The following is a 23,321-nucleotide window of genomic DNA, read 5'->3' as shown; positions in this document are numbered from 1 at the left end:
TGATTTACATCTTATTAATCTTTATCAAACTCCCTCACAGCCCTTCATCATGGCCATCTGGGATTCCATCAGCGGTCGCAAGCAGGAGCAGACCACTGCTTATGACGCGCCCGCTGCACAAGACGCTACTTCTTTCCTCTCCGAAGTCGCTATTCCCGACCCTTCCAGACTCCATCCCCTGGCCGGCCTGAACCAAGACACTCTTGACTACCTTTCTCTCGAAGACTCCGCCCTTGATGCGACCCCCGGCTCCCGTTCAGTCTTGCCTTCCCGCGGATGGTCCGATGATCTCTGTTATGGTGCTGGCACCACATACCTTGCTGCTCTGGTTGCCGGAGGTGCATGGGGAATGGCTGAAGGCTTGAGCAAGACTCCCTCTACCGCCCCTCCCAAGATTCGTCTGAACGGTGTTCTTAACTCGATCACCCGCCGTGGTCCGTTCCTCGGTAACTCCGCTGGTGTTGTTGCGATGGTTTACAATGGTTTCAACTCCGCGATTGGATACGCCCGTGGCAAGCACGACGCTTCAAACAGCGTTGCTGCGGGTGCACTGAGTGGAATGCTGTTCAAGAGTACTCGTGGTGTCAAGCCCATGATGATTTCTGGCGGTATCGTGGCCTCTATTGCTGGCACTTGGGCCGTACGTTTACCGATCCTCATTTCAAACCCTGAATGTATCCCGCTAACTCCCGACAGGTGACACGGAAAGCATTCTTCTAAATTAAAAAAATGGGCAACTCCTCCCTTTCTCCAACGCTTCTCCAATGAACCAAACGCCTATACCCGGTTTGGCCTCCTCGAATTAACCCACGGCTGATTATAACCGCCTACTCTTTGCCCTTCCACCCGCTATGTATTACAACGGCTTTTTATCTCTGTATTCCTTTTCGTTTTCTTGTTCTCTACCGATCTCTCTTCACTCCGGCGCTCAAAGCATCCATATTTCGCATTTCTGCGTGGGTTGGGAACGGGGTGTGCAAATGGGTTTGTACTTTTTCCTCCTTCTGTACGTGTACATAGAAAAGTCTCCTGCATAATCTGGAGCTGGTTGACTTTTAGCACGATTAATGTGTTGAGTCAAGTGTCTTCATACTGCGAGTGACTTCCAATAGAGAAACTATTACGCATTCTGAACGATTTTCTCAATGATCTATAACTTGGCTATATGGTACAAAGAGAGATAAACGGCTACCCAGGTGGATATAGAACATGATGTCTTTTCTGTCCACATCGAAGAGGCCGTAAACGCCAATATGCTTTAATTGACAAGAATTGAATTCAACTTGAAGACGCCATGCTGCTAGAACGCACTATGCATCTGATGACCGATTCCCCTGGTTACTCATATTTCACCATCCAGATGTCCTTCTCAACAGAACTTTACAGGAAAAGTCCAGCCGCAGAGCCAATGAATAGGAGACCAACAACACCAATGGCAGACTTCGAGAGCGGACGAGGAGCCAAGACCGCAGGAGCTGCGTTCGAGGTCGAGGTTGAAGTGGCACCACTGGAGGTAGCAGAGCCGGTCGAGTCAGCATCAGTCACGGTGGCACCCAGGGTCACGACTCCGGTGCCAGTAGCGGTAGCCGTTGCAGTGGCGGTGGCATTCGCATTCGTGTTGCACCAAACCTCACCAGGCTCAGAAGCTTTGATGAGGCACTCGGCAAGATCTCCAACTGTCTGACCTTGTGCGAGGCAGTAGTAGTCGCAGTTATCATACTCGACAACGGAGGCCTCGTCACAGCAGCTGCTCATGATTGACGAATAGTTGCTTTTCATCGGCATCGCACAAGCAGCATCGTGTACTGGGATGTCGTACAGCTTGTTATAGCAGCTTGAGGTGGCCGAGGCCGCAGTTGTGGTTGCAGTGCTCGTGGTAGACATCGTTGAACAGAGGCTTTGTGGAACGAGCGATTGGATGGAGGGATTTCTTTCGATATGAACGAATGGAATGAAAAAAACAAGTTTTCTTTCTGAATTGAATGAATTTAAACGAATGTGCTTAGTGAAGTTATGACCTTGGGAAATTTCTCAGGACTCTTATATAACTTCGAGTCGTCCCATAGCGGATATATCCAGCCTGTGGAAAAAGATGCTTCCCTTCACCCCTTGGCAGTGTCCACTCTGATCAGCTGCTTTATAGCCTCTATGGGGGCTGAGGGTCTTTGATCCGGCATCTAGACTGATCATTTGGTCCCTGTATGCATTGAGGTCCACTAGGGTCTTCCCAGTTTCTGCTGTGTCTACCCAAACGGTCGTTCGGCTACCAGAATGCTTACGACGCTGTCTCAAGCTCAGGGCGATCTATGTACTAGCCCATATGGAGCTTCGACATGATACGTCCTTTCACAGGCAAGATCATCCATCCGTATGTATGCTATTTCTGTCATTCTCTCCACTTTGATATCCAGGGTCTTGGCTTATCCGCACTATTCAATATTAATGAGGATCTAATGACGGAGCTTCACGAATTATATCCAAGAAAACCCTCTTCCGACCCAAAGCAAATCTAAAAACCAGCATCCGGATTCACCGATAGGTCATTTTTACTCCCAAGTATGGGTCGTTGCCTGAAAATTGCCGTCGTGGATAAATCCATAGCCCCGTCGTGGGGCGCTGTCATCTCAAAATGAAACATTTCCTTTCAAAATAGATGTTTCCGTTAATGATAACACAAGATTAATTTGGGAATCTTATTTGAAGTCTATATGAAGTGCTCAAACGTATGTACAGCTTCAATTGCAAGTACTATTATTCAAATGATGTCGATGAAGCGTCGTGAAATTCGAGTACTTCCAACATTTCAATGCTGAATTTCAAGTTTGAGCTTCTTCGTCAGTTTTTTTTATAGAATAGTAAACAGGATCATGATCACTGAGAATATTTTTTTCAAAGAACACCGAATGAAGGGCTGCCAGTGTCATTTAATTATTCTCTTTGTGGTTAAATAGTACTGGCGATATCAATTTATACTAGTACTATACACGAGGTTCAGTGGAGGATGTCTTACCCCGTATCATATATTTCAATTTACACTGTACAGACGAAAATAAATTCTATTTTAGGCTTCGAGTAGATCATTGTATCCATATTCATCTCAGGATGGACCTAGAAAGATGCCAGCGATTATCGAATTTTGATCTGATGTTGGACGTCTGGGTAAGGTGGTGGCCGGTAATGCCTGCCACCTAGAGAATCAGACACGAATAGACCCCATGGATAAAATTGGAGCTTCATGGATAGATCTATAGATCTCTGCCCAGGTGATCACTCGCATCCACTCACTGTATTCATCCATGCCGAGTCTTCAATGTTATCCTCCCTCCAGGGCTGAGGTCAGCTGTAGGAGAGGCTTCGCTCTCGAGATCAGCGAGCAGAAACGTTAGTATGTAATTTACTTGAATTCGTTCAGATATCAACTTGAATACTAGTAGTTAGGTAGGCCTTTCAAGTGCCAGTGAAGCCATGACTGCCAGGGTGGTTCAAGCTCAGAACTTGAATGAAGTTCCAAGTTGAACTTGGAGTTGCGATAGTATTATCCATGGATGTATATTGATCTGGGATTGTGGAGCGGATGGATTCTCACTGGCACATGTGCACTGGCAGTGGCGACTTCAACTTGAACTTGAAGTTCATGTTGAAGTTAAAGATGGATCAAACGAGGTTTTACGTGACAAATATGTTGAGAAAAATTAATGGATATGCTGAAGAAACTTGGTTCAATGTTGACATTCAAATTTTCGCATGTTGTATCTCCAGGGCATATCCACAAGAATCAAGGCCCGGCGATTACCGATGCGGGAGGCAAATCAACTGAATAATTTCGGCTGCTCCACTACAACACCCCCAATATTCTGCAACCCCCTTGCTAGCGCAGCTCGTGGGAATGACCGAGCGATCCTTGTCAGAAAATGTGAAGCCCTCAAAACAGCGTACCAAAACATTTACCGGCTGTTGGACGTGTCGGACCCGCCGAGTGAAGTGTGACGAGGAACACCCCCATTGTCGTCGCTGCAGACGCAGTGGTTGGCAGTGTCAAGGTTATGGCGTTCGTCTGGAGTGGTCGCAAACGCCAGGGATTCGAGCTCAGCGTCGCCAATTACGCTCTTCAACCCCAATACCCACTCATGACTTATCTTCTACCGCCGTAACGGCTCTCTTGGCGGAGCTGGACGGATGCTCTACCAACGGCGGTGCCCAGCAACGAGGACCTTTCTCGGTGTTCTCCGCTTCCTGCTCTGGCTCTGATAATCTCAAGTCTTCAAAATCTCTTGATTATTCAACGAGTAGTTCTCCTTCGCAGGTCGATGGAGAGGATCTAGTCGAATCATTTTCTCATCCCCTTGACCAAGATTCATCAGTGGCTAATCCCGGAGAGGGAGATGAAAACAAAACATTGCAGTCGGTTGAACTTCCTGGGAAACTATTCTTGTCTCTAACAGACAGGCAACCCGTGCAGAATGATACCAGCATCACTCTCATGCCAATTATCAATGTGCTGTCAAATTCAGACCATATCCAGGCCTCTGAAGAGTTCAAACCTCTATCTGAGCCAATGATAACCCCGAGACTGCCATCGATTAGATCAATTACTCCATTGCAGATCCCCCGACCAGAGATTGAACTCATACATCATTGGGTAGTCTTTTTGAGCGGCAACATGCTGTTGATTGACACACCGGATAACCCTTGTCGCACCGTCTTCATGCCATTGGCATTGAAGGGACTTGAAAGTCAAGAATCAAGTATTCATCTATCCATATTTCACGCAATATGTGCATCTTCAGCATTCAGCCTCTATCATCTCCGCGGTGATCATCAGTACCAGTCGGTTGCCATGCGCCATGATCAACTTGCATTGTCTCATTTGCGACAGAATCTCCAGCGAGCAAAACGTCTCGATGAACCAACTCTAGCTGCGGTTTTAACGTGCATCACTGCTGAGGCAATGTCAGGAAGACGGAGTCGATGGAGAGCTCATGTGGCTGGTGGACTCGGCCTGTTGGAGAATGAGATACACGGTGGTTGGATACGAGGCCCAACGGCATCCCGATTACTTCAAAGCTACCTCTCACTTTCTTCATTATGCAGCTTACCAATGTCTACCCAACTTATGGCTCTGCTTAATGGGCCAGCTGAGCTACGCCACTATCTGGAACGTTCCCATGGAATTACAGCCCCATTAGTTCAGTTCCTGGCGCGGATCACTACAATCATCGATTCTAATGCGAATCTCTCTACGGAAGAGTTGGATCGCCTCGAACTTCAACTTCACCTCAACTTCCCATCCCTTTCAGCGCCGGATGAGCCTGAGTCAATCATCATTCAGCATGCACTGAACTCTTTCTATTATGCATCGATTATTTGCTTCCGTCGGACACTCCGTCATGCTCCTCTCTGTGACGTCCAGGACTTGGTTGAAAAGGCAGTTCAAGAGCTTGAAGCCATGGAGAGCTTGACTCATGGTAAAAAGGGCGGTTGTGCATACAACTGGGCTAGCTTTGTTGTTGCAGCTGAATGTCAGAGACCCAACCTACAAGCTAGGATGATAGCCTATTTCGATCGCAAAGGCCGTCATGGGATTCAGAATATTAAAATGCTTTGCGAAATTGTCAAGGCCCTCTGGCAGCGACGCGAGGGAACATCTCGGGAAATAAAATGGCAGGAAATCGCCAATGAGGCTGATTTCGATATTATGATTGTATAAGTATTACTATAATTTGAATGTAACAATATGTCCTTTGATCGGCCGGTTCTCTCAGCTTTATTCAAAGTTTTCTAGTCAACTGGCAGCGTGCTGTACATCAGAACTTTTTACAACAACATTTTGAAGGCATTTACGCATTATCTAGACGGTGTATCCGCCGTCGGCCACCAGAGCAGCACCGCACATGTAGCTGCTCCCTGGAGATGAAAGGAAAAGAAGAACATCGGAAATCTCCTCCACCTGAGCCGGTCGCCCAATCGGCGTCATTTCAAACTGCGGATTCATTGACCCTGACTTGATTTGTTCACCAATGATGGGCGTGTCAACAAATCCGGGGCATATGGCATTGATTAAAATTCCTTCTCATGCATACGCTTTGGCATCCTGGATGAGGTTTAGTCTATAGCTTCAGTGTTTCACGCCACGACGAAGAGCTTCTTACCATTTTTGTGACACCGTGCTCATGGGATTAAGATGTTGTTAGAAACTTGAAACCCACCGTCAATATGAGGACTTTCAACACATACCATGCTTTGCAGCCGTATAATGCGGGATCCTAAATGGACCTGGAGGACCACCAACCCCGAACATCGACGAGACATTAACGATTAGCCCACGACCCTCTCGGATGCCTTTAGATCTGAAAGAAGCCTTGTCAGCTTAGACCTTTGCATCACAGAAATAAGGCCACAAACTCTTGCTTCAACATTTGTCTAATCAATGCCCTCTGGCAAAGCCACACGCCAGTTTGGTTAACATCGATTACTTTTTGCCATTCCAACAAAGACATGAGATGAGTCGGCGTTGGAGTACCACTGATACCAGCACAATTAATTCCAATATCAATACTACCAAATAGCTCCACAGTCTTGCATACAGCGTCCTCCACAGATTCCTCCTCTGCGACATTGGTTTTAAATATTTTACCTTGAACATGTGGGTAACGAGCCTTTATCTCATCGCGCGTCGCTTCAAGGACGATCAAGTTTAAATCAACAAGAGCAAGTGCGCTAATGCCATTCTCGGCTAAGGTGATTGCCGTGGCCTTGCCGATGCCTGTTAGGAATCAATATGTGGGATCAATCATCAACCCGCAGACACCTATCATCACGAAACGCGTACCTGAGCCTCCGCCAGTGATAAATGCTGTACCCTTCACTTGGAATGTCATTTCTTCAGTTTATTGGACAATTAAAGCGGAAATTCAAGTTGATCTATTTAGCAATGCTGAATACGAGACATGCATTTAAAGCTAATTGCATTGTGAGCAATTATGCCATTGTACTGCATATCCGGAACTTAATAGCCTCATCTCCTCCGACTCGGATGATTTGACTCTCCGTTCCGGTGCTATGCTCAAAGGTTGGTCTCTGACATTATTGGAAGGACATCCCAAGTTAGGTTATTTGACATTGCATAACCATGGACTGGTCATGAAAAGCCCTGGTGCCGATGTGGGTCTCTTCAGAAACCTTCTTGTTGTGGGCTTCCTTTCCTGGGTCCTAGATCTATATCCGATCCGACCGTATTTTGAATATCTTCTTTTTCAGATTCAACAGCTTCGGATGTGTTGAATCCAAACACCCTTCCTTGGTATTTGCGATGGCTCGGAGCGCGGATGCTTTTCAGTGGCTTCCGAGCCTGAGTTGTTGTCAAAAGATGTTCGGTGTTAAAACATAGACTTTCAGACCATGCAGCTTCTCAGAATTTGACGTTTCTGTTATCGGTTACCTCATTACTGCAGAAACCATGACTCGTGACGACTCCCACATTGTGGTCGATGCCATTGTCATTGGCTGCGGCTTTGGTGGATGCAACTCGCTTTACAAGCTTCGAAATCTCGGCCTATCTGTGAGATTGATAGAGGCCGGCAATGCCTTCGGTGGCGTATGGCACTGGAATTGTTACCCAGGAGCCCGTGTAGACACTGAAATGCCATCATACCAGTTCAACATTCCTGCAGTCTACAAAGGATGGAACTGGTCTGAGCGATTCCCCGGCGACGACGAACTCCGACGCTACTTCCAGCATGTTGACTTGGTACTTGGTATAAGTCAAGACACATTCTTCAATACTATTGTCACAGGCGTACAATACAATGTGACGGGTCGTTGGAATATCTCTACAAATACTGGCCTTACAGCATCCTGCAAATATGTCATCGCAGCAACTGGATCATCGTACAAAAAGCACTATCCCTCATTTCAATGGACTGGAAAATTACTCCAGTCAATTAGTCCATTCTGCAGACTATCCAAAGCAGCTTGACGTCAAGGGAAAGCATGTTGGCATCATTGGAAATGGAGCTTCCGGTCTTCAAATTGTGCAGAATCTCGCAAAAGAGGATTGCAAATTGAATGTGTTCATCCGAACTCCCTGCTTTGCCATCCCCATGAAGCAACGCTCAATCCCACCAGAGGAAGCCGAGATGATGAAAGGGCACTACGATGGTATCTTTGAGCGATCCTACAACTCTGCCTCGGGCTTCCCTCACAATACGCTCTTCCAGTCAGCGCTGCAGGCCACTCCCGCGGAGAGAAAAGAGCTATTTGATGAACTTTGGGCCCGAGGTGGATATAGCTTCTTGGTATCGAACTACTACGACTTTCTCCTCAATGAAAAGGCAAACTCTATTTTTTACGACTACTGGGTAAAGCAGATCCGAGCCCGTATGACAGACCCCGCGAAAATGGACCTTGTTGCGCCGCTAAAGCAACACGTGCTTGTTGGAACTAAGCGACCGAGCTTGGAACAAGATTAATACGAGATGATTGACCGAGCCAATGTTACTCTACATGATCTGAAAAATTCACCCATCGTTGAATTTGACGCCACTGGTGTGACTATTGGAAATGCACAAGTGTCCCAACACCTCGAACTCGACGTGTTGATTTTTGCCACTGGTTATGATGCTGTCACGGGCAGTTTGTTGGACCTTTCAATCATGGACAATAATCAGGTACCCATGTCAGAGAGGTGGAAGAATGGAGTCTCAACCCATCTTGGGTTGATGGTTCCTGATGCTCCTAATCTCTTTATGGTCTATGGTCCACAGGCACCTACCTCTCTCGCCAACGATCCACCTTTTATCGAGATGGAAGTTGACTGGATCTGCAAGGTCATCTCAAAACTGCAACAGGAAGGTGTTGCAGCTATTGAGCCCACGCAAAGCGCAGCGGCGGCTTGGCGAGAGCAAGTTGTGGCTGTGAGCCGGAACACTCTATATCCGAGAACCGATTCTTGGTATATGGGTGCGAATATTCCAGGGAAACGACGAGAGCCACTTATTTATTTGGGTGGTATGCACAGCTGGTGGAAGGCATGTATGAATTCTCTAGAGAATTGGGAAGGCTTCGCAACATCCGTTTGAAATGACGAAATACTGGAATAAAGCTCTGTATACATGTTTTCCGGGATATTCAGTGAGTTTATGCTCTGTTCTGTCTCATTTTCAGTAGTCAAATGCATTGCTCGTCAGACTATTTCACCGTCGGCACAATGCGCTGGGTTCCAAGGCTTCCAAGGTTGGTATATGTACTCGCGCCGCTAAAATTTCCTGACCTTGGTTTCGATGTCCCTGTTACATTTAGTAGGGATACTGAGTAGTGCCAGTTCACAGGAACTTTTGACATGGACTGGTTAGGTATTAATATAAGGCTCACCTTATTGGAAGAATGACAAATGTCTTGGAGAGATTGTAAAATGACGCATCAATTTAATCGAAGCATGGACCTCGGAAGGATCATCCCCACAGCAGCCGCGCAACATAACGCCAAACACAGTAAGTGGCGCGAATAACCTAGTCAGATGCTCATCAGCGATAACTATCTCCTCAATCTTTTTTTTTTTCATAATTTCGTAATGAACTGCTGTTTTCTCTAAAGAAAAAAGAAAAATTGCACATACCGACCAAAATGGCACCATTCAAGGTAGTGATTGTGGGTGGAAGTGTCGCCGGGTTAGCACTTGCAAACATGCTAGAGCGATGCGACATCGACTATGTACTTCTTGAGAAATATAAAGTCATTGGCCCGGATCTTGGAGCTTGTCTGGGTCTTCAACCAAATGGACTGCGTATCATGGATCAACTCGGTTGCTACCAAGAACTTCTGAAGGTCAGCTCGCGGCTGAACTATTTCGATATATACGATGGATCCGGTCAAGTCATCAACAGAATAGTTCACTGGCCCCCTAGGTTCATGGATGCAGAGTCTGTAAGTTGTTCATGCTGTGTCGCGTTGAGATCTATCACTTATTTTTTGGGGAAGGCTGGGATACACGCTTCAAAGCCAAGACCGAAAGCAAGTGATCAGCGTCTTGCTCGACAACCTGCGCGACAAGTCGAAGGTACATACCTCACAAGGAGTTGTGAAAATCCATTCATCAGAAGATGGTGTGAAGGTCGAAACGGTAGACGGGTCGATGTTTGAGGGTGATATTGTCGTGGGTGCAGACGGTATTCACAGCCGTGTTCTGGATGAGATGCAGCGTTTGGCTGAGATTGGTATACCGGGTAGCAAGCTCTTCACACGAGACGGTAACTATCCAGATTACGAATCAATGTTTCATATGCATTAACTAACATTCTTTTGATAGAATTCGAGTGCACATACCGTTGCATATTTTGCATTGGGCCCACACCTGAAGGCGTGCGAGACGACCAGGCCTTCAGAACATGTTATAAGGGTCGGAGTTACTTGTGTTTAGGTGGTAAAAATCGAAAATTTTACTTTTGTCTCTTCGAGAAAGTTGAAAAGACGCGAGGATCATCAATACCACGATATACCAGGGAAGAGTGTGATGCACTTGCTGCTAAGTATTCAAATGATATCCTGATTCCTGGCCTCACCTTTGGCGACTTGTACAAAAAGAAGGCGTCTCAAACGCTGCTTCCAGTCCAAGAAGGGCTTCTCCAGAAGTGTTTTTATGAAAGAATCGTCTTGGTGGGCGATTCATTCCACAAGGTGTGTCTTTATCTCATATTAACTGGCAACTACTAACTTGACCTTATCAGAGCAATCCACTTCTGGGCCAAGGAGGAAATAATTGTCTGGTATCCGCCGCTACTCTGGCAAACAAACTACAATCCATCACCAGAGGTGACTTCAAGCCCGATATGACTCGCATTGAGCAAGTTTTCCAGCAATACCAGGAAACTCGGAAGCCTGAAACTTCTATGATCGTTTCAATGGGTCATACGATGCAGCAAATGGATGCACAAGAGAATCAAATTCTGAAGTTTATCTCTACAAAGATTGTACCGCGATTACCGATTACCAACCTCATGAATGGTATCGTTCAACCCCATGTCTCAACTCGGATACTAGATTATCTACCACCCCCATCTTCTTCGGGTAGTATGATCCTCTCACAGGAAGAGATTCAAATCAAACCTGGTACCAGATCAAATATCAGTAACGCAGTATGGTCGATGCTCTTCATATTCCCGATGCTTATATTCAATGGAGGTTTCCGGTATGGGGATGGGCAGACATTCCCTACTTCGGGGAGCAAGTTACCTTTCCAGCTGAACAGCGAGGCTGCCGAGCAACTGTACTTTCATGTTGCTGTAACCGGCATTTTGAGCATCATGGTGGTTGAATCATATCGCGGAACATATACCATGAAGCTTCTAAACAGGTATGAAGCTTCAAACCCCGCGATATCTCCCAAGTTTGTGTGAGAAAATTCTAATACAACCTTAGTGCTCTGATATTTACCCTTACCTCATCACAATTTGGATGGCTAGTCGGGGCAAACTTGTACTTCCATAGCTTCCTGCTTGAGACTGGTAAAAAGAACTTTTACTACCCGTCAATTCGTTTCATTGACAGAAGAGCTCTGATACTCCTTGTGCCCGTCTATATCATGGCATATAGCCCTGCTCTATATTTAACTCTCACGTTAATATCGTTCTCGTCAACGATATGGGATATATCGCACATCGCTTTTCCCATCATGGTATACCTATCGAATCTGCTTGCTCCGGAATCGATAGTAGCCAAGCCGACGATAGAGATGATTTCGAGAAACTCACACATCAAGTACCTCTCACTCACATCATATTTTCTCTTAATTCCCCAGCTATTGTCGGTGCGTTTGATGAATAGCTTCTTGCATCGTCTCCTCGTCTTCCTTGACTTCAACCAGGTTACCAGCCTTTCTACGACAAGCCTGAAGAGCACCTGTTTAGAAATGATTATTCTGGTCTTTCTCACTTTTGCTTGGCTGGATCTCCGCCGCGTACATGCCACCAGTCGTCCTTTCCTTGTCGATATTATGCTAGGTATTCCTTTGATACTATTCGCAAGTCCAACAGCTGCGCTAGTGCTCTTTTGGGGTATCAGAGATATTGAGTGGAACAAAGCTCACCAGAAGAAATCAGCGGTGACCTCCAGTTGATGGTACAGATTAATTGCTTGAATCCAGGGAGATGCGAGTGGTATAATATCAGTCTTTCAAGCTAGGAGTATTGGCCGAGACAATTTGCAGCAATGGAGTCTTTCAAATATTCTTCGAATTAAGTGGCTGCCGAGGCTATATTTCATTGCTATATGACAGACTTTCAAAAATTCCGATAGATCTTCTCACAATATAGCCAGAGCATTAGGTGGACTTCCAACTGCTCCGGGCACATTAAGTGGAGATGAAGTTAGAAGGAATGTGTATTTCCCATGCGCCTTGCACTGATCAGCGAGATCTTTCAGATACCAAAGCTCTCCAAGTGGAATACCAAGGAGGCTGAGACACCACTGATGCAGGACGAGATTTGTCATAGGCAGCTCCACGCGATTCTCCATTGGGGGCATGGCTTCTACAGCGATGTTGTCGCTTACCACTGCGGCAAAGTGTTTATCCCATAGCCAGCGTGCCATCTCTTTGCTACCTTCAATTCCACATACATGGTGACTTGCCATAGAGCATGCTTGTTCATGTGCATTCATGTTTCCTAGTTCCTCTGTGACACCGAATCGGATAATTAGTATATCACCATGCTGAAATGTGACACCTTGGTATGCAGCGACAGCTTCAATGTCGGCCATTCCGATTCGAAAGCTAGAGAAGACAGAATATTCAATTCCTTTGTCCTCGGCGTAAGACTTGAAATCGATTAGGACGCCTCGTCCAGCAACACAGCCGCGCTCATGCCAGCCTGATCTTTTCAGTATCACATAAGAGAAAAGGGGCTCGATCAGTACTTACGATCCAGTGTAGGAAATTTCTGGGTGGAATGAGAGCCTTGTTTCATCTCTTCATATGTGGGTCTGACACCATTGTATGCGGTTCGAGTCGGAAGATGGAGAAAATGGCCTTTCAATGAGTTAGAGGCGAGAGGCTTCATATTGAGATGGGAGAACTTACAGAGACTATCCCATTGACTACTCGCCTGGGTATTGAATGCTACCTAGAGTTTGAATATTTTAGACATGAGCTCCAATACCAAAATGAGAATATCTACCTCATCATCAAATCCATAGTGCAATCCAACCTCCTCGTCCTCGAGTTTGAGGACATTGTGCTCAAGACTCTTTCGAAAGAAATCATGGATTTTTATACTCCCAATAGGCCAACTGGCGACTGGTTAATTTATTACTCATCAATTATTTGTCTCCTCCCCCGCTCAACTCACTTCAACGAAATGGAAATTCCAAGGCGTACCTCAGCAGCCGCACTCTTGACCACCTGTGGTGTCAAGAGGTTCAGCGTTCCAAAGACATCCTTTTTGCCATCTTTATCAAATGTTCCCCAGGAACATCCCTGGGGCATACCATCAACAGGAGGCAGATCGTCAAATCTGGGAATCATTTGGAATATTTTTGTAAACTGGATTTGATGTCTCACAAATTTGATCTGGCTACGCAAAACTTTCAATCCTCCGATTCGTCTCTGTGGGCCAAGTGTTCAGGACCCTCGATATTCCTATATCTGACAACTTCTTGTTGAAACTGAGAAACCCCGCAGAGAGATGAATTATTGCCTGGAAAATCGGGGGTAATGTGGGTCACTGTGCCAGTTCCTTGTTCTTCGCCGTCAACTTCCTGAACGATCTTCTCCACTTCGGCTGTGGCGCTGTCGATCTTTGCACCAACATGGTCACTCAGACTCACTCTTCGGATACGGGAGTCTACACTCTCCGGGGTGTATGGAAGTATGAAAGAAACACAGAATGAAATGAACCATGTTGTGAGCGGAAGAATCATGGTCCTTTCTACAGACGGAGCCGGAAAACTTCTGAGCCGGGAGTGGAGTCGTCGTAAGCCTAACACGGCATGGTGGGCTAAAGGATAACGAGGATGAAAAGGCCAAATACCTCTTTGTTAAGAGCTTGATCGATTCATCCCATCTGAATCGAAATGACCCTCCAGTACGATCCGGAGTTCCTCGCGGAAGCAGGTCCCAAGCTCAAGCTGATGGGATCAGTCCCGAAGCCTGCTCTCCATGACGTCGCAACCAGGCGTGCGTGGACCGAATCACTTTGCAGTCCTCTCCCGCCTATACCTGATAATATGGAGAGGCTGATCTACCATATTCCGACAGAGGATGGCTTTCAACTTCCCATTCATCATTTTCGCCTATGGAACAAGCCTAACCTAAAGGGTGAACCAGCCATTCTTCACATCCACGGTGGTGGCTTCATCTCCTTGACTGCAGAACAGCTCTCGCCAGACCATGTGGGAGCAGTCTCAAGAACCGGGGTCCAAATCTTGACTGTGGACTATCGATTGGCACCAGAGCACCCTTACCCTACACCGGTCAATGATTGCTGGACAGCACTTCAATAGCTATGAGCCAATACTAGCCAGCTTTCCATTGATCCCACACGCATCGCTCTTATGGGAGAGAGTGCAGGTGGTGGAATATGCGCCGGTCTTACCATTATGGCTCGCGAAAAACAATTGCAACCACCGATCGCGAAGCAGATCCTCATTTATCCCATGATCGACGATCGGACTAGAACAAATCACGCTGGAAAATTGGCATTTTGGGATGAAATCGATAACGAGACAGCTTGGACGGCGTATCTTGGCGAGGATATGGGTACAGACAGAGTTGATGCTTACGCGGCTCCAGTCCGTGTGGAGAGCGTGGTGGGTCTTCCACCACTGTATCTTGAATGTGGGCAGCTGGATCTCTTCTTGCCTGAGGGCATGAATTACGCTTTTCGGTTTATTAAGTTTATTAAGGCTAATATTCCTGTGGAGTTTCATATGTACCCTGGTCTTCCCCATGGCTTTGAGGGGCTGGCTCCATCAATTAGCGCAACAAAGAAGTGTTACGCGAATAGAGACAGAGCTATATCCAAATTCTAGCATGTAAATACTAGTAATAGTACTACTCGGGTAGATACGATTGATGGCTGAATATAACTCGAACTTAAGAGAAGCGACTACATGCTTTCTGTCTTACTACCAGTACACAATATGTAGTAACAAATTCTTTCTAGTTCTTATTGATATATGATGATATGTACAGTACCGAGACCATCAAGACTTGGAAGCTGGGGTGCTTCAAGTTCTGATATGTATGCGTCTTGAAATCGTTCAAAATGTTGATTCAAGTTTAGACATCTGAACAATGTACCTATACTTCGAAATTTGCTTCAGCAAGCATTGGAATATCCACACATGTGCATGCACAGCTTCAGTAAGATTCGGATCTCGGGACACCTGGAATATATCCCATTCGAGTACTAGTATAGGTACCATAGGTAGTATGTACTATTGGTAATGACACTTCCACGGTTGAGAGCGAGCTCGGGACGCTCCCCGGGGCTCCCGGGAGGGCGATCCCTGTACATCCATGCAGGGTTCTAGGTACATATGCAACACTACTACTAATTGATAGCTTATATCACAATAACCATCATCCCACAACCGTTCTACAACCATTGATCACTATTTTACATTATTTGTATAATTTTATAATCCTCATCATACAGGCTTGTAATTTATTTAGTCATAATACTGCAGTCTATAGATAATCCGTCAAATCACTATAATGAATGAAATTACTGTGATCTAACGGAAGTTTTGTACCCTTCCCGAGGCTGGGAACCTAATAATGGATAACCTTGGAAGGTTAGGCGGGCCGCTTTGTTCAAATGTTAGGCGGTATAAGGCGAGCCACGGCGAGCCACGGCGTCAGGCAGCTGCTACCCAAACCAACCTTGGAACATTTGAATGCTTCAATTTTGGATCCAAATAAACCTTTCTTGTAACATGGACCGGTGTCTCTATTTGTATCATACATGTAGATCCTGCCCAGGTGGTGCTCTTATCTTATGTTTTGTTACTATACATACAACTTTGGAATCTTGGAAGATTCAAGTTGCGAGTGCTAGTTATTTCGAAATACACCCGTGGACGCTCCTGTACTTCTCTGATTGTAGACAGTAGAAGGGTGTGGTCCATTCAAGTTGTAGCTCAATCAACCCATGTGCCATATACAGTACCAATTTACACCTGGGTATACAATACTCTCTTACGTGATACGGAGTGGATCACATTCCTAGTAACCAAAGGGTAAGGTGGCTCCATAGAGATTAACCCTGCATGCAGTACAAGGATAGTTCCGCCATGGTAATAGCCTGAACCTATAGTGTAATCCGTAGTAGCAGGGAGTTTCTAAATCCGAGGTCGTGTGAGGTACAGTCACTCACCGTACGAATCTACAGCCTATAAAGAGGGATATCCTCCCAGAGTCGAGAGTAAGAGGCGCACCAGGATCGATATTTTTTTATTCTGAAGTCACTCAAAATGACTTCTATTCTTCGACCAAGCGAAAAAATCGTCCGAGACCTGGTGGAAGGCCATGTGGCTATTGTGACAGGCGCGGCACAAGGTATTGGCTTTGCAACTGCCTCCCTACTCGCCAAACACGGGGCTCGTGTGGTTCTAGTCGATTTACGCGAAATCGATCTGCAACGTGCATGTGAACAGATTGGACTCCGAACTACCTACCATGTATGCGACGTGAGCAATTGGGACCAACAACTAGCGCTTTTCAAAACAGTGACAAGTACTTATGGACCCATTAGTCTCCTTGTTTGCAATGCTGGTGTGAATCCCGAAGTTACTCGTTTCCGAAAAATGAGTCCAGAAAAACGTGCCGAGATGAATAATCAAGTCTACTACAATTTTCTCGCCGATGAACTAGAAGATACCAAGGACTCGGACTCGGAGCCCTCCCTGAAACGTCCCTCTACTCAGATATTCGATGTCAACCTCAACTCGGTGATCTTCGGGCTTAAACTAGGCATTCACTATATGAAGCCGAACGGTGGGGGACGTATCGTGGTGATTGGATCCGCCGTTTCATACGTGTCGCGTCCATTCAATACAATGTATACGGCTAGCAAACATGCAGTGCTGGGATTAGTTCGCAGCACGGCACAAAAGGAGGATGTGGTTCAGGCTGGAATCAGCATCTCGTGGATTGCACCATGGATAACATTGACTCCCATGGTGGAGGAAATTACCCTTACGACTCAGTCTGATGCGCTGAAGAGCTCTCCTGAGGATACTGCATGGGGAATCCTTGCAGCCGCGGCGGCTGGAAATCCTAACGGCAAGGGATATTGGGTGCAAGGAACCGACATTAGTGAAGTTGAAGGGGCATATTCTGAGGTGGCCAGACGACTGAAGCTTTAAAACACATTTTAGTTCCCAGTTGCCAGGTGAACCGGTGGTCTTATTTGGCATATATTGAGGCTATATTCGGCGCGGGCTTTCCGATAGCCGTAGTGTTGATGTGCATGATACCGAGGTCGAGTCTAGCCTGTTACCTGATAGCAATTTGTACATTTCTCGAGATCACAACATTGATAGATTCCTTACCCACATGATTTGGATCATTTTCATTCTTCAATCGATATGATCAGAAAGTAAAATGGATGCATTGAGTGATAAAGAGTAAAGTCCATAACTCTTAGTGCACAGTGACGCACAGGGCGTTTTGTCCCCTCAAAGTAGTGGAGACGGGTCGGCTTTTCCCCCCCAGCCCCCAATCAACAGTGCAGTTCCTTGTTTGCTGTGCAGATAAACCTCGCTTTTACCGAATTAAGGATCCCGAGAACCCGGATACTCTTAAAGACTAGTAAGAATTGAATTTATCTGTTTAAAATGAGGGCAATCAAGGGACTACTGTACTTACAGTAGTTATATGAGATCAATGAGTGATATGCATGTAGTTTCTGTACTATTAAGCACGAGGGACTCCGGAGTACAGCCACAACTGCACTAAAATTCCTGCATAATGTGTTATCTGTGATTTGTGATATGATATCCTCATTAACTTGAACCTTAGAGAATACTACTCGGTAGTATCATATCATAATCTAAATATAAAACATGAATCTGGTTCCGAATGCGGGGTGAATTCCCCCGTCAGCTGACCTCGCAGAGTCATTCGCCCCCGAGTTTTCCTCGAGATCGTCATAGAAACGGGTTGAGGAACTCTTTTTTTCTTTCTTCCTTTTTTTTTGTTTCTCTTGTTTATTCATCTCAATTTCAATCCTTACTCTCCCCTTGCAATTCGGGAGTACATATTAGTTGACCCTTAACGGGTCTTCTATACCGCCAAGACCCTCGGGAGGCTGAGACACGCGTACAATCATTTTTTCCTTCGTGATTTGCGCATCTCGGTTGTCGCCGTTTGCGATAACAATTTTCACCGAATTTCAATGGTGAACTCCGAGTCCGGACCGACCGAGAGGTCTGGTTTGGCTCTGAAATTCCAGAATAGCCATGTTGTGGCTGCAATCAATGAAAATGACGAGTTTGATGCTTCTACAAGTCATAGTACTGATGCGTCAGGACATACTGGTCAAGATGACGCGCCTTCCATCTTGATGCCAATACCAATATCTGTGTCGCCGCTTCCATCATTACAGATTCGCACCGACTTTCCTAGTCATCGTCCAACTAGTTCACATCGTGATTCGGATCCTCTTGCTTCACTGAGTGTATCTTCCGGCAGCTTTCCCCGGCGTACCCCAAGTTTGCGCGCCCTCATAGCGCCAAACTTTTCCAGCGGATCTTTATCCCCAGCCTCCATAATTTCATCGCCTCAACTCAATGCGATGGCCGATATCACTCCACTACCTTCTCCCATCGGTGGGGCCTCACCTTGGCGTCGGGGCGAACTTCCCTCGTTATCGCGCACGTCCTCGACAGCATCCCGGAGTGGGTCGAGTTTACGACTGAGTGACTCGTCGCAAATGCTGGGTCCTTCAGTCACAGCTCCTTCCACGTCACGTACTCCGGCGAAACCTTACACGGGTCTGAATGAACTAGGCGATGAATCGCCAATCGCCAATCGAAATCGTCAGGAATCGCAATCCAAGCATGTTCGCAATCGCAGTCTCAGTGACTATGCGCCACCCAGTCGCACGTCGCTTCCTCGGCCCATTGCGGTCTCGGGTACAGGGCCGACCATTCCTCCGTCATCTAGTACGGATTCCAAATCCACTGGTCTGCATCGCGAGCAATATCTAGCAGTCCACCGGGGTATTGCAATCCCTTCTGTTCGCCCGCCAAGTCCACCTCGCAGCGTTGGAAGTGGGTATGGAGATAGCGACACAGAACCTGTGATCCAGCACCCACCTCCTCTTACGTCCGAAGAGATCTACTCAGTTCGGTCGATTCGTACCCAGCAAGCTCGTATGTATCGCAAACTACGAGTTTTGGGACAAGGAACCTTCAGTCAGGTGAGCCTGGCGGCGCGCATTGAGCAACCTATTCAAACGCCTTTGTCTCCCTCCTATGATGGTACTGCGAATATGGGCCCGCCTATCGCTACCCAGAAACTTGTGGCTGTCAAGGTTATCGAGCATGGCCCTGCGGGTGGTGCTGATCAGGAACGACTGGAGGTGTCGCTCAAGCGCGAAGTAGACATTCTGAAGGCCGTGAATCACCCTTCATTGGTTCAATTGAAGGCGTTCGGCAGTGACGATAAACGAGCTTTGCTTGTCCTGGACTATTGCCCCGGTGGTGACCTCTTTGAATTTGCGACCTCGGGGGCTCGACCATCATCGCCTAGCCTAATTCGCCGCATTTTTGCCGAATTGATCAGCGCAGTCCGCTACTTACATTCGAACTACATTGTCCATCGAGATATCAAGTTAGAAAGTACGTGATTGTTTACTCTAATGTGAACAATCTCTCGCTAACATAGCTCACTAGATGTCCTGTTGACTATGCCTATCCACGCTCTGGAGGACGTGAAAGATTGGCGCACCTATGATCGAGCAATTGTCGTTCTAAGTGATCTTGGATTATCACGACGTATTCCAGAACCTCCTGAGAGCCCATTACTGCAAACTCGTTGCGGCAGCGAAGACTATGCAGCCCCTGAGATCCTCATGGGTCAGTCTTATGATGGTCGTGCGACAGACGCATGGGCATTGGGTGTGCTACTGTACGCCATCATGGAGAATCGTCTCCCCTTCGATGTTCTTCCTGGCACACGCGGCGACCCTGCCAAACTCCGAGCCCGAACTCCTCATCGTATCGCACGTGTTGAGTGGAGCTGGTACCGTTATGCCAACGAAGATGAAGAGTGGGATCCTGAGAAGGGTCGCGATTTAGACGGTGCTCGTGATTGTGTGGAAGGTCTTCTCAAACGTAACACCCGTCGCAAAACCCTCGATCAGATCGCAGCTATCCCGTGGGTCCGCGATGCTATCGATGTCCCTGATGGACTGAAACGAGGTGACAAAGAAGTGCCTTAGAGCCGGCCTCGCATGCCTTCTTGACTTTTACTCATTCTTTTATCCCCATTATATTCCTTTCTTCTTGTTCTTTTCAACCTTACACCATACCATACTATGTTCCCTTATTATTTTCTTATCACTCCTCTTCTCGTCCTACTTCACCCTCTGGGCTGTGTTTGATTTTGGATTTAAATCCCTTTTTTTGTCCTCTCTTCTTCATACTTGTGTGGCTAGACCAACTGTTATACCCATTTATATACTATGCCTGAAAGCAACATTAGCCTAGGCGAACTTTACAGAACCAATTTATTGTTGACTTATGTCGCTCAATTTTTGTCTTAACTCCCGTCAACCTCTATGGAGGGGACTGGATCAGATCCCAGGGTTCCCAATTCAGCCCCAGATGTCCCAGGGTTATAATTCCCCACATGCATATGTATGCACCCTCGGTGCTGCCGATAAATATCATCAGTGACTTTTCAGTAATAAGCGACCTGACCGTCAGTTTATCCAATAGTGAAAATGTAAGATCTGGTCTCCAATCTCTTGATGTGTTCCAAGGTCAAGGCCCAAAAGTGTTGAGCGGAAGCACCATGACAGACTCGGAGTAATCGGAGTAATCCTATGTACTAGTAGTATATGTACGGAGTAGGTACCTACTACCTAGGTAGGTGATAGTGGCTACATATATGCACATGTTGGCACCGCCGTCCACGAGTGACTGCCACTGGCAGTGGCTGTGTCCACGTACTCAACATTTAGTATGAACACTATCTAGATACATTGATATCTAGTACATACTAGTAGTCTATGCACATTTTTTCTGGGTTCAAGTTTACATACCTAGGGATACTAGGTACGTAGGTATCAATTACTAGTAGTAGTTCAAAACATTTGAACTATCGATGGCGCCCCACACATGCCAACTGGTGCAGCAGCCTTTGAACCCAATCATATATCACGATGACTCCGCAAATGAGTCAATGCGTAGATTGCGTGAATTCAAGTTGGCCCTCTTTATTTTATTCGTCGATGCGTGCTCCTCCACTGTGCTCAGTGAGATCTAATGCATACTAAAACGATAACACGCATATGTACTACATGTACTACTTGCACAGACCTCTCCAGATTGATGGCGTTGATCGTTGTTTAGGTAGCGGCCCTTGGAAACACTGGTATGTATTTAAGAGGCGGCCCCCGGGGCCTGCAGTTGAGATCGCTCTTTCATCCAAATTTTAATCTGGAAGGCACTCGGAATTTTCAGTTAGAAATCCCCAATCTAAAGTCCTTCCAAAGTTGAGGCTGTTTTATTTCTATTCTGGATCCAGACCAGGTCTGGACATTCGAATCATCCTCACCTGGCAGCGTTCCGCAGTACAAGGTGGTTGGTTAGTATACCTAGAATTCCTCAGAGGGTCCTCTGTGACGATCAGTTGACATTTATACTAGTCTAGGTAGCTCCAAAGACATTCAATTTTACAAGAGGCGAATCTATCGTGTCGGGTCCCAACTTCATTATTATCGGGTCAATATGTGTGTTTAGTCTCAGATGGTACAGACTTATTCTCGGTGCACTTTGCCGGCCGACGAAAATCATTCCATCCCAATGAATTTCAGAATTGAGACAATACAACCAAACATGTGTCAAGATGTCATCAACAAGCTTTCCTGTGTGCAGCAGAAAGACAAGGATGGATATTTTGCCAACGCAGTGAAATGGCCATCTAATCTTGGGTCAACTAAGTTAAAGGGTGATTGTCCCCTCTGCCAAGCGAAGGGTCTCTACAATGACTAATAATGGTTATTGAATGCAACATCTCAATTTATCCACAAATAAGATACTCTTACCATGTCAAAGGAACAAGACGTTATGTCCATTAGGTTGTTCAATGCCGATGTAGGCTAGCTTCTCCTTCTATTCATAACAAATGCGGTTATCACTATTCCCAAAGAAAGTCCAGTAACGCAGAGTAGGTGCGAGTTGGATGGAGGGGGTGTAGCCTCTAAATCCTGTACAACTTCTTCTGCAGTCTGGTAACCGTTTGACCAACATTTCCTGATTATTACCTGGAGATTTGAAGCAACAGTGTCTAGATCCGGAAACTCATGCTGACGCAATAATTTCTGGATTTCTCTGCTAGATCTATCGGAGTACAACAGATGTCCAACGCTGATCTCATAGATCATCGTTCCAAGAGCAAATATGTCGTCGATTTCAGTAGAGACAACACTATCAGAGCCCGGTCTCGCATATCGGGTCAAATATGATACCACAGGTGAAGTGTCATCAATTTGAGAGCCGCCAAAATCTGCCAAGGCCAAGCCGCCGTCTTCCTGGATCAAGAAATTATGGCTCCCAAAGTCGCTATGAATCACATTCTTAGAGTGAATAAACCGTAAAGCTTCGGCGGCTTGCACTGGCCATCTTCAAGAAGTCAGTCATGATCTATCAGTAATTAGAGAGCACTTACTGAGTTCGCTGCTCTGGATAATTTGACAAGGCAAGATTGTCCATAAGGGTGCCAGCACTTGGTATTGAAACACAAGTCCGTTCGGAAGACCATCCCCCTCACAATATTCGCCATAGTATCGCAGAATCAGGGGATGATGGCCAAGTCATTCATAGATACCTTTTTCTGTCGGCTGAATATTTCCCACCACGGGATGATCCATAGCTTTTTTAATGACGAAGCCGGTGTCGGCTATCTTGAAAACCTGTGCAAAACAACCGATACCTGCAAGCTGCATCTGCTTTCGATCTGCTTTTTGCAGTGCTTATACTACTGAGGATGGTAGCATGCTCGACATGGTGCACTTTCACGGTTCCGTTAGGAGGATGGCGACACTTTTTGGCTATTCGTAAGGCAAGTAGATGACGAGCGACGTTGATGCAAATGATCA

General features: G+C 46.3%; 11 protein-coding genes across 11 annotated transcripts; 7 read left to right on the top strand and 4 right to left on the bottom strand.

Moving 5' to 3' along the window:
• Positions 1-49: 49 nt before the first annotated feature.
• N7483_008626 (protein transporter TIM23) lies at positions 50-720 on the top strand (the record flags this gene model as incomplete). The annotated part of the gene is made up of 2 exons (XM_057092053.1): positions 50-640; positions 697-720. The coding sequence occupies 2 exons, from the start codon at positions 50-52 to the stop codon at positions 718-720; spliced, it is 615 nt and encodes a 204-aa protein (XP_056943227.1).
• Positions 721-1,380: 660 nt separating this feature from the next.
• Positions 1,381-1,884, bottom strand: N7483_008625 (uncharacterized protein; the record flags this gene model as incomplete). Its single annotated transcript, XM_057092052.1, has 1 exon — positions 1,381-1,884. The coding sequence occupies one exon, from the start codon at positions 1,882-1,884 to the stop codon at positions 1,381-1,383; it is 504 nt and encodes a 167-aa protein (XP_056943226.1).
• Positions 1,885-3,886: 2,002 nt separating this feature from the next.
• Positions 3,887-5,707, top strand: N7483_008624 (Zn(II)2Cys6 transcription factor; the record flags this gene model as incomplete). The annotated part of the gene is made up of 1 exon (XM_057092051.1): positions 3,887-5,707. The coding sequence occupies one exon, from the start codon at positions 3,887-3,889 to the stop codon at positions 5,705-5,707; it is 1,821 nt and encodes a 606-aa protein (XP_056943225.1).
• A 141-nt stretch (positions 5,708-5,848) lies between these two features.
• N7483_008623 (SDR family NAD(P)-dependent oxidoreductase) lies at positions 5,849-6,878 on the bottom strand (the record flags this gene model as incomplete). Its single annotated transcript, XM_057092050.1, has 4 exons — positions 5,849-6,066; positions 6,235-6,347; positions 6,403-6,763; positions 6,830-6,878. The coding sequence occupies 4 exons, from the start codon at positions 6,876-6,878 to the stop codon at positions 5,849-5,851; spliced, it is 741 nt and encodes a 246-aa protein (XP_056943224.1).
• Positions 6,879-7,456: 578 nt separating this feature from the next.
• N7483_008622 (flavin-containing monooxygenase) lies at positions 7,457-9,077 on the top strand (the record flags this gene model as incomplete). Its single annotated transcript, XM_057092049.1, has 3 exons — positions 7,457-7,887; positions 7,937-8,426; positions 8,475-9,077. The coding sequence occupies 3 exons, from the start codon at positions 7,457-7,459 to the stop codon at positions 9,075-9,077; spliced, it is 1,524 nt and encodes a 507-aa protein (XP_056943223.1).
• Positions 9,078-9,621: 544 nt separating this feature from the next.
• N7483_008621 (FAD-dependent oxidoreductase) lies at positions 9,622-11,390 on the top strand (the record flags this gene model as incomplete). The annotated part of the gene is made up of 4 exons (XM_057092048.1): positions 9,622-9,917; positions 9,976-10,244; positions 10,304-10,671; positions 10,722-11,390. 4 exons carry the CDS (start codon positions 9,622-9,624, stop codon positions 11,388-11,390), a joined length of 1,602 nt encoding a protein of 533 aa, XP_056943222.1.
• Positions 11,391-12,294: 904 nt separating this feature from the next.
• N7483_008620 (cyclase) lies at positions 12,295-13,513 on the bottom strand (the record flags this gene model as incomplete). The annotated part of the gene is made up of 5 exons (XM_057092047.1): positions 12,295-12,860; positions 12,911-13,018; positions 13,070-13,112; positions 13,167-13,278; positions 13,338-13,513. The coding sequence occupies 5 exons, from the start codon at positions 13,511-13,513 to the stop codon at positions 12,295-12,297; spliced, it is 1,005 nt and encodes a 334-aa protein (XP_056943221.1).
• A 548-nt stretch (positions 13,514-14,061) lies between these two features.
• Positions 14,062-15,018, top strand: N7483_008619 (alpha/beta hydrolase; the record flags this gene model as incomplete). The annotated part of the gene is made up of 2 exons (XM_057092046.1): positions 14,062-14,460; positions 14,512-15,018. The coding sequence occupies 2 exons, from the start codon at positions 14,062-14,064 to the stop codon at positions 15,016-15,018; spliced, it is 906 nt and encodes a 301-aa protein (XP_056943220.1).
• Positions 15,019-16,464: 1,446 nt separating this feature from the next.
• On the top strand, positions 16,465-17,358 carry N7483_008618 (uncharacterized protein; the record flags this gene model as incomplete). Its single annotated transcript, XM_057092045.1, has 1 exon — positions 16,465-17,358. The coding sequence occupies one exon, from the start codon at positions 16,465-16,467 to the stop codon at positions 17,356-17,358; it is 894 nt and encodes a 297-aa protein (XP_056943219.1).
• A 1,031-nt stretch (positions 17,359-18,389) lies between these two features.
• N7483_008617 (putative protein kinase) lies at positions 18,390-20,438 on the top strand (the record flags this gene model as incomplete). Its single annotated transcript, XM_057092044.1, has 2 exons — positions 18,390-19,836; positions 19,891-20,438. The coding sequence occupies 2 exons, from the start codon at positions 18,390-18,392 to the stop codon at positions 20,436-20,438; spliced, it is 1,995 nt and encodes a 664-aa protein (XP_056943218.1).
• A 1,834-nt stretch (positions 20,439-22,272) lies between these two features.
• On the bottom strand, positions 22,273-22,935 carry N7483_008616 (kinase-like protein; the record flags this gene model as incomplete). Its single annotated transcript, XM_057092043.1, has 3 exons — positions 22,273-22,335; positions 22,362-22,845; positions 22,892-22,935. 3 exons carry the CDS (start codon positions 22,933-22,935, stop codon positions 22,273-22,275), a joined length of 591 nt encoding a protein of 196 aa, XP_056943217.1.
• Between the last annotated feature and the right edge of the window lie 386 nt (positions 22,936-23,321).

The sequence above is a fragment of the Penicillium malachiteum genome (genome assembly GCF_028827825.1).
Source record: "Penicillium malachiteum strain IBT 17515 chromosome Unknown utg000004l:1.0-4883003.0:1.0-4884900.0, whole genome shotgun sequence".
Taxonomy (NCBI): Eukaryota; Fungi; Ascomycota; class Eurotiomycetes; order Eurotiales; family Aspergillaceae; genus Penicillium; species Penicillium malachiteum.
Note: the sequence above shows the minus strand (reverse complement) of the source record. Positions and strands in the feature narration are given on the sequence as shown.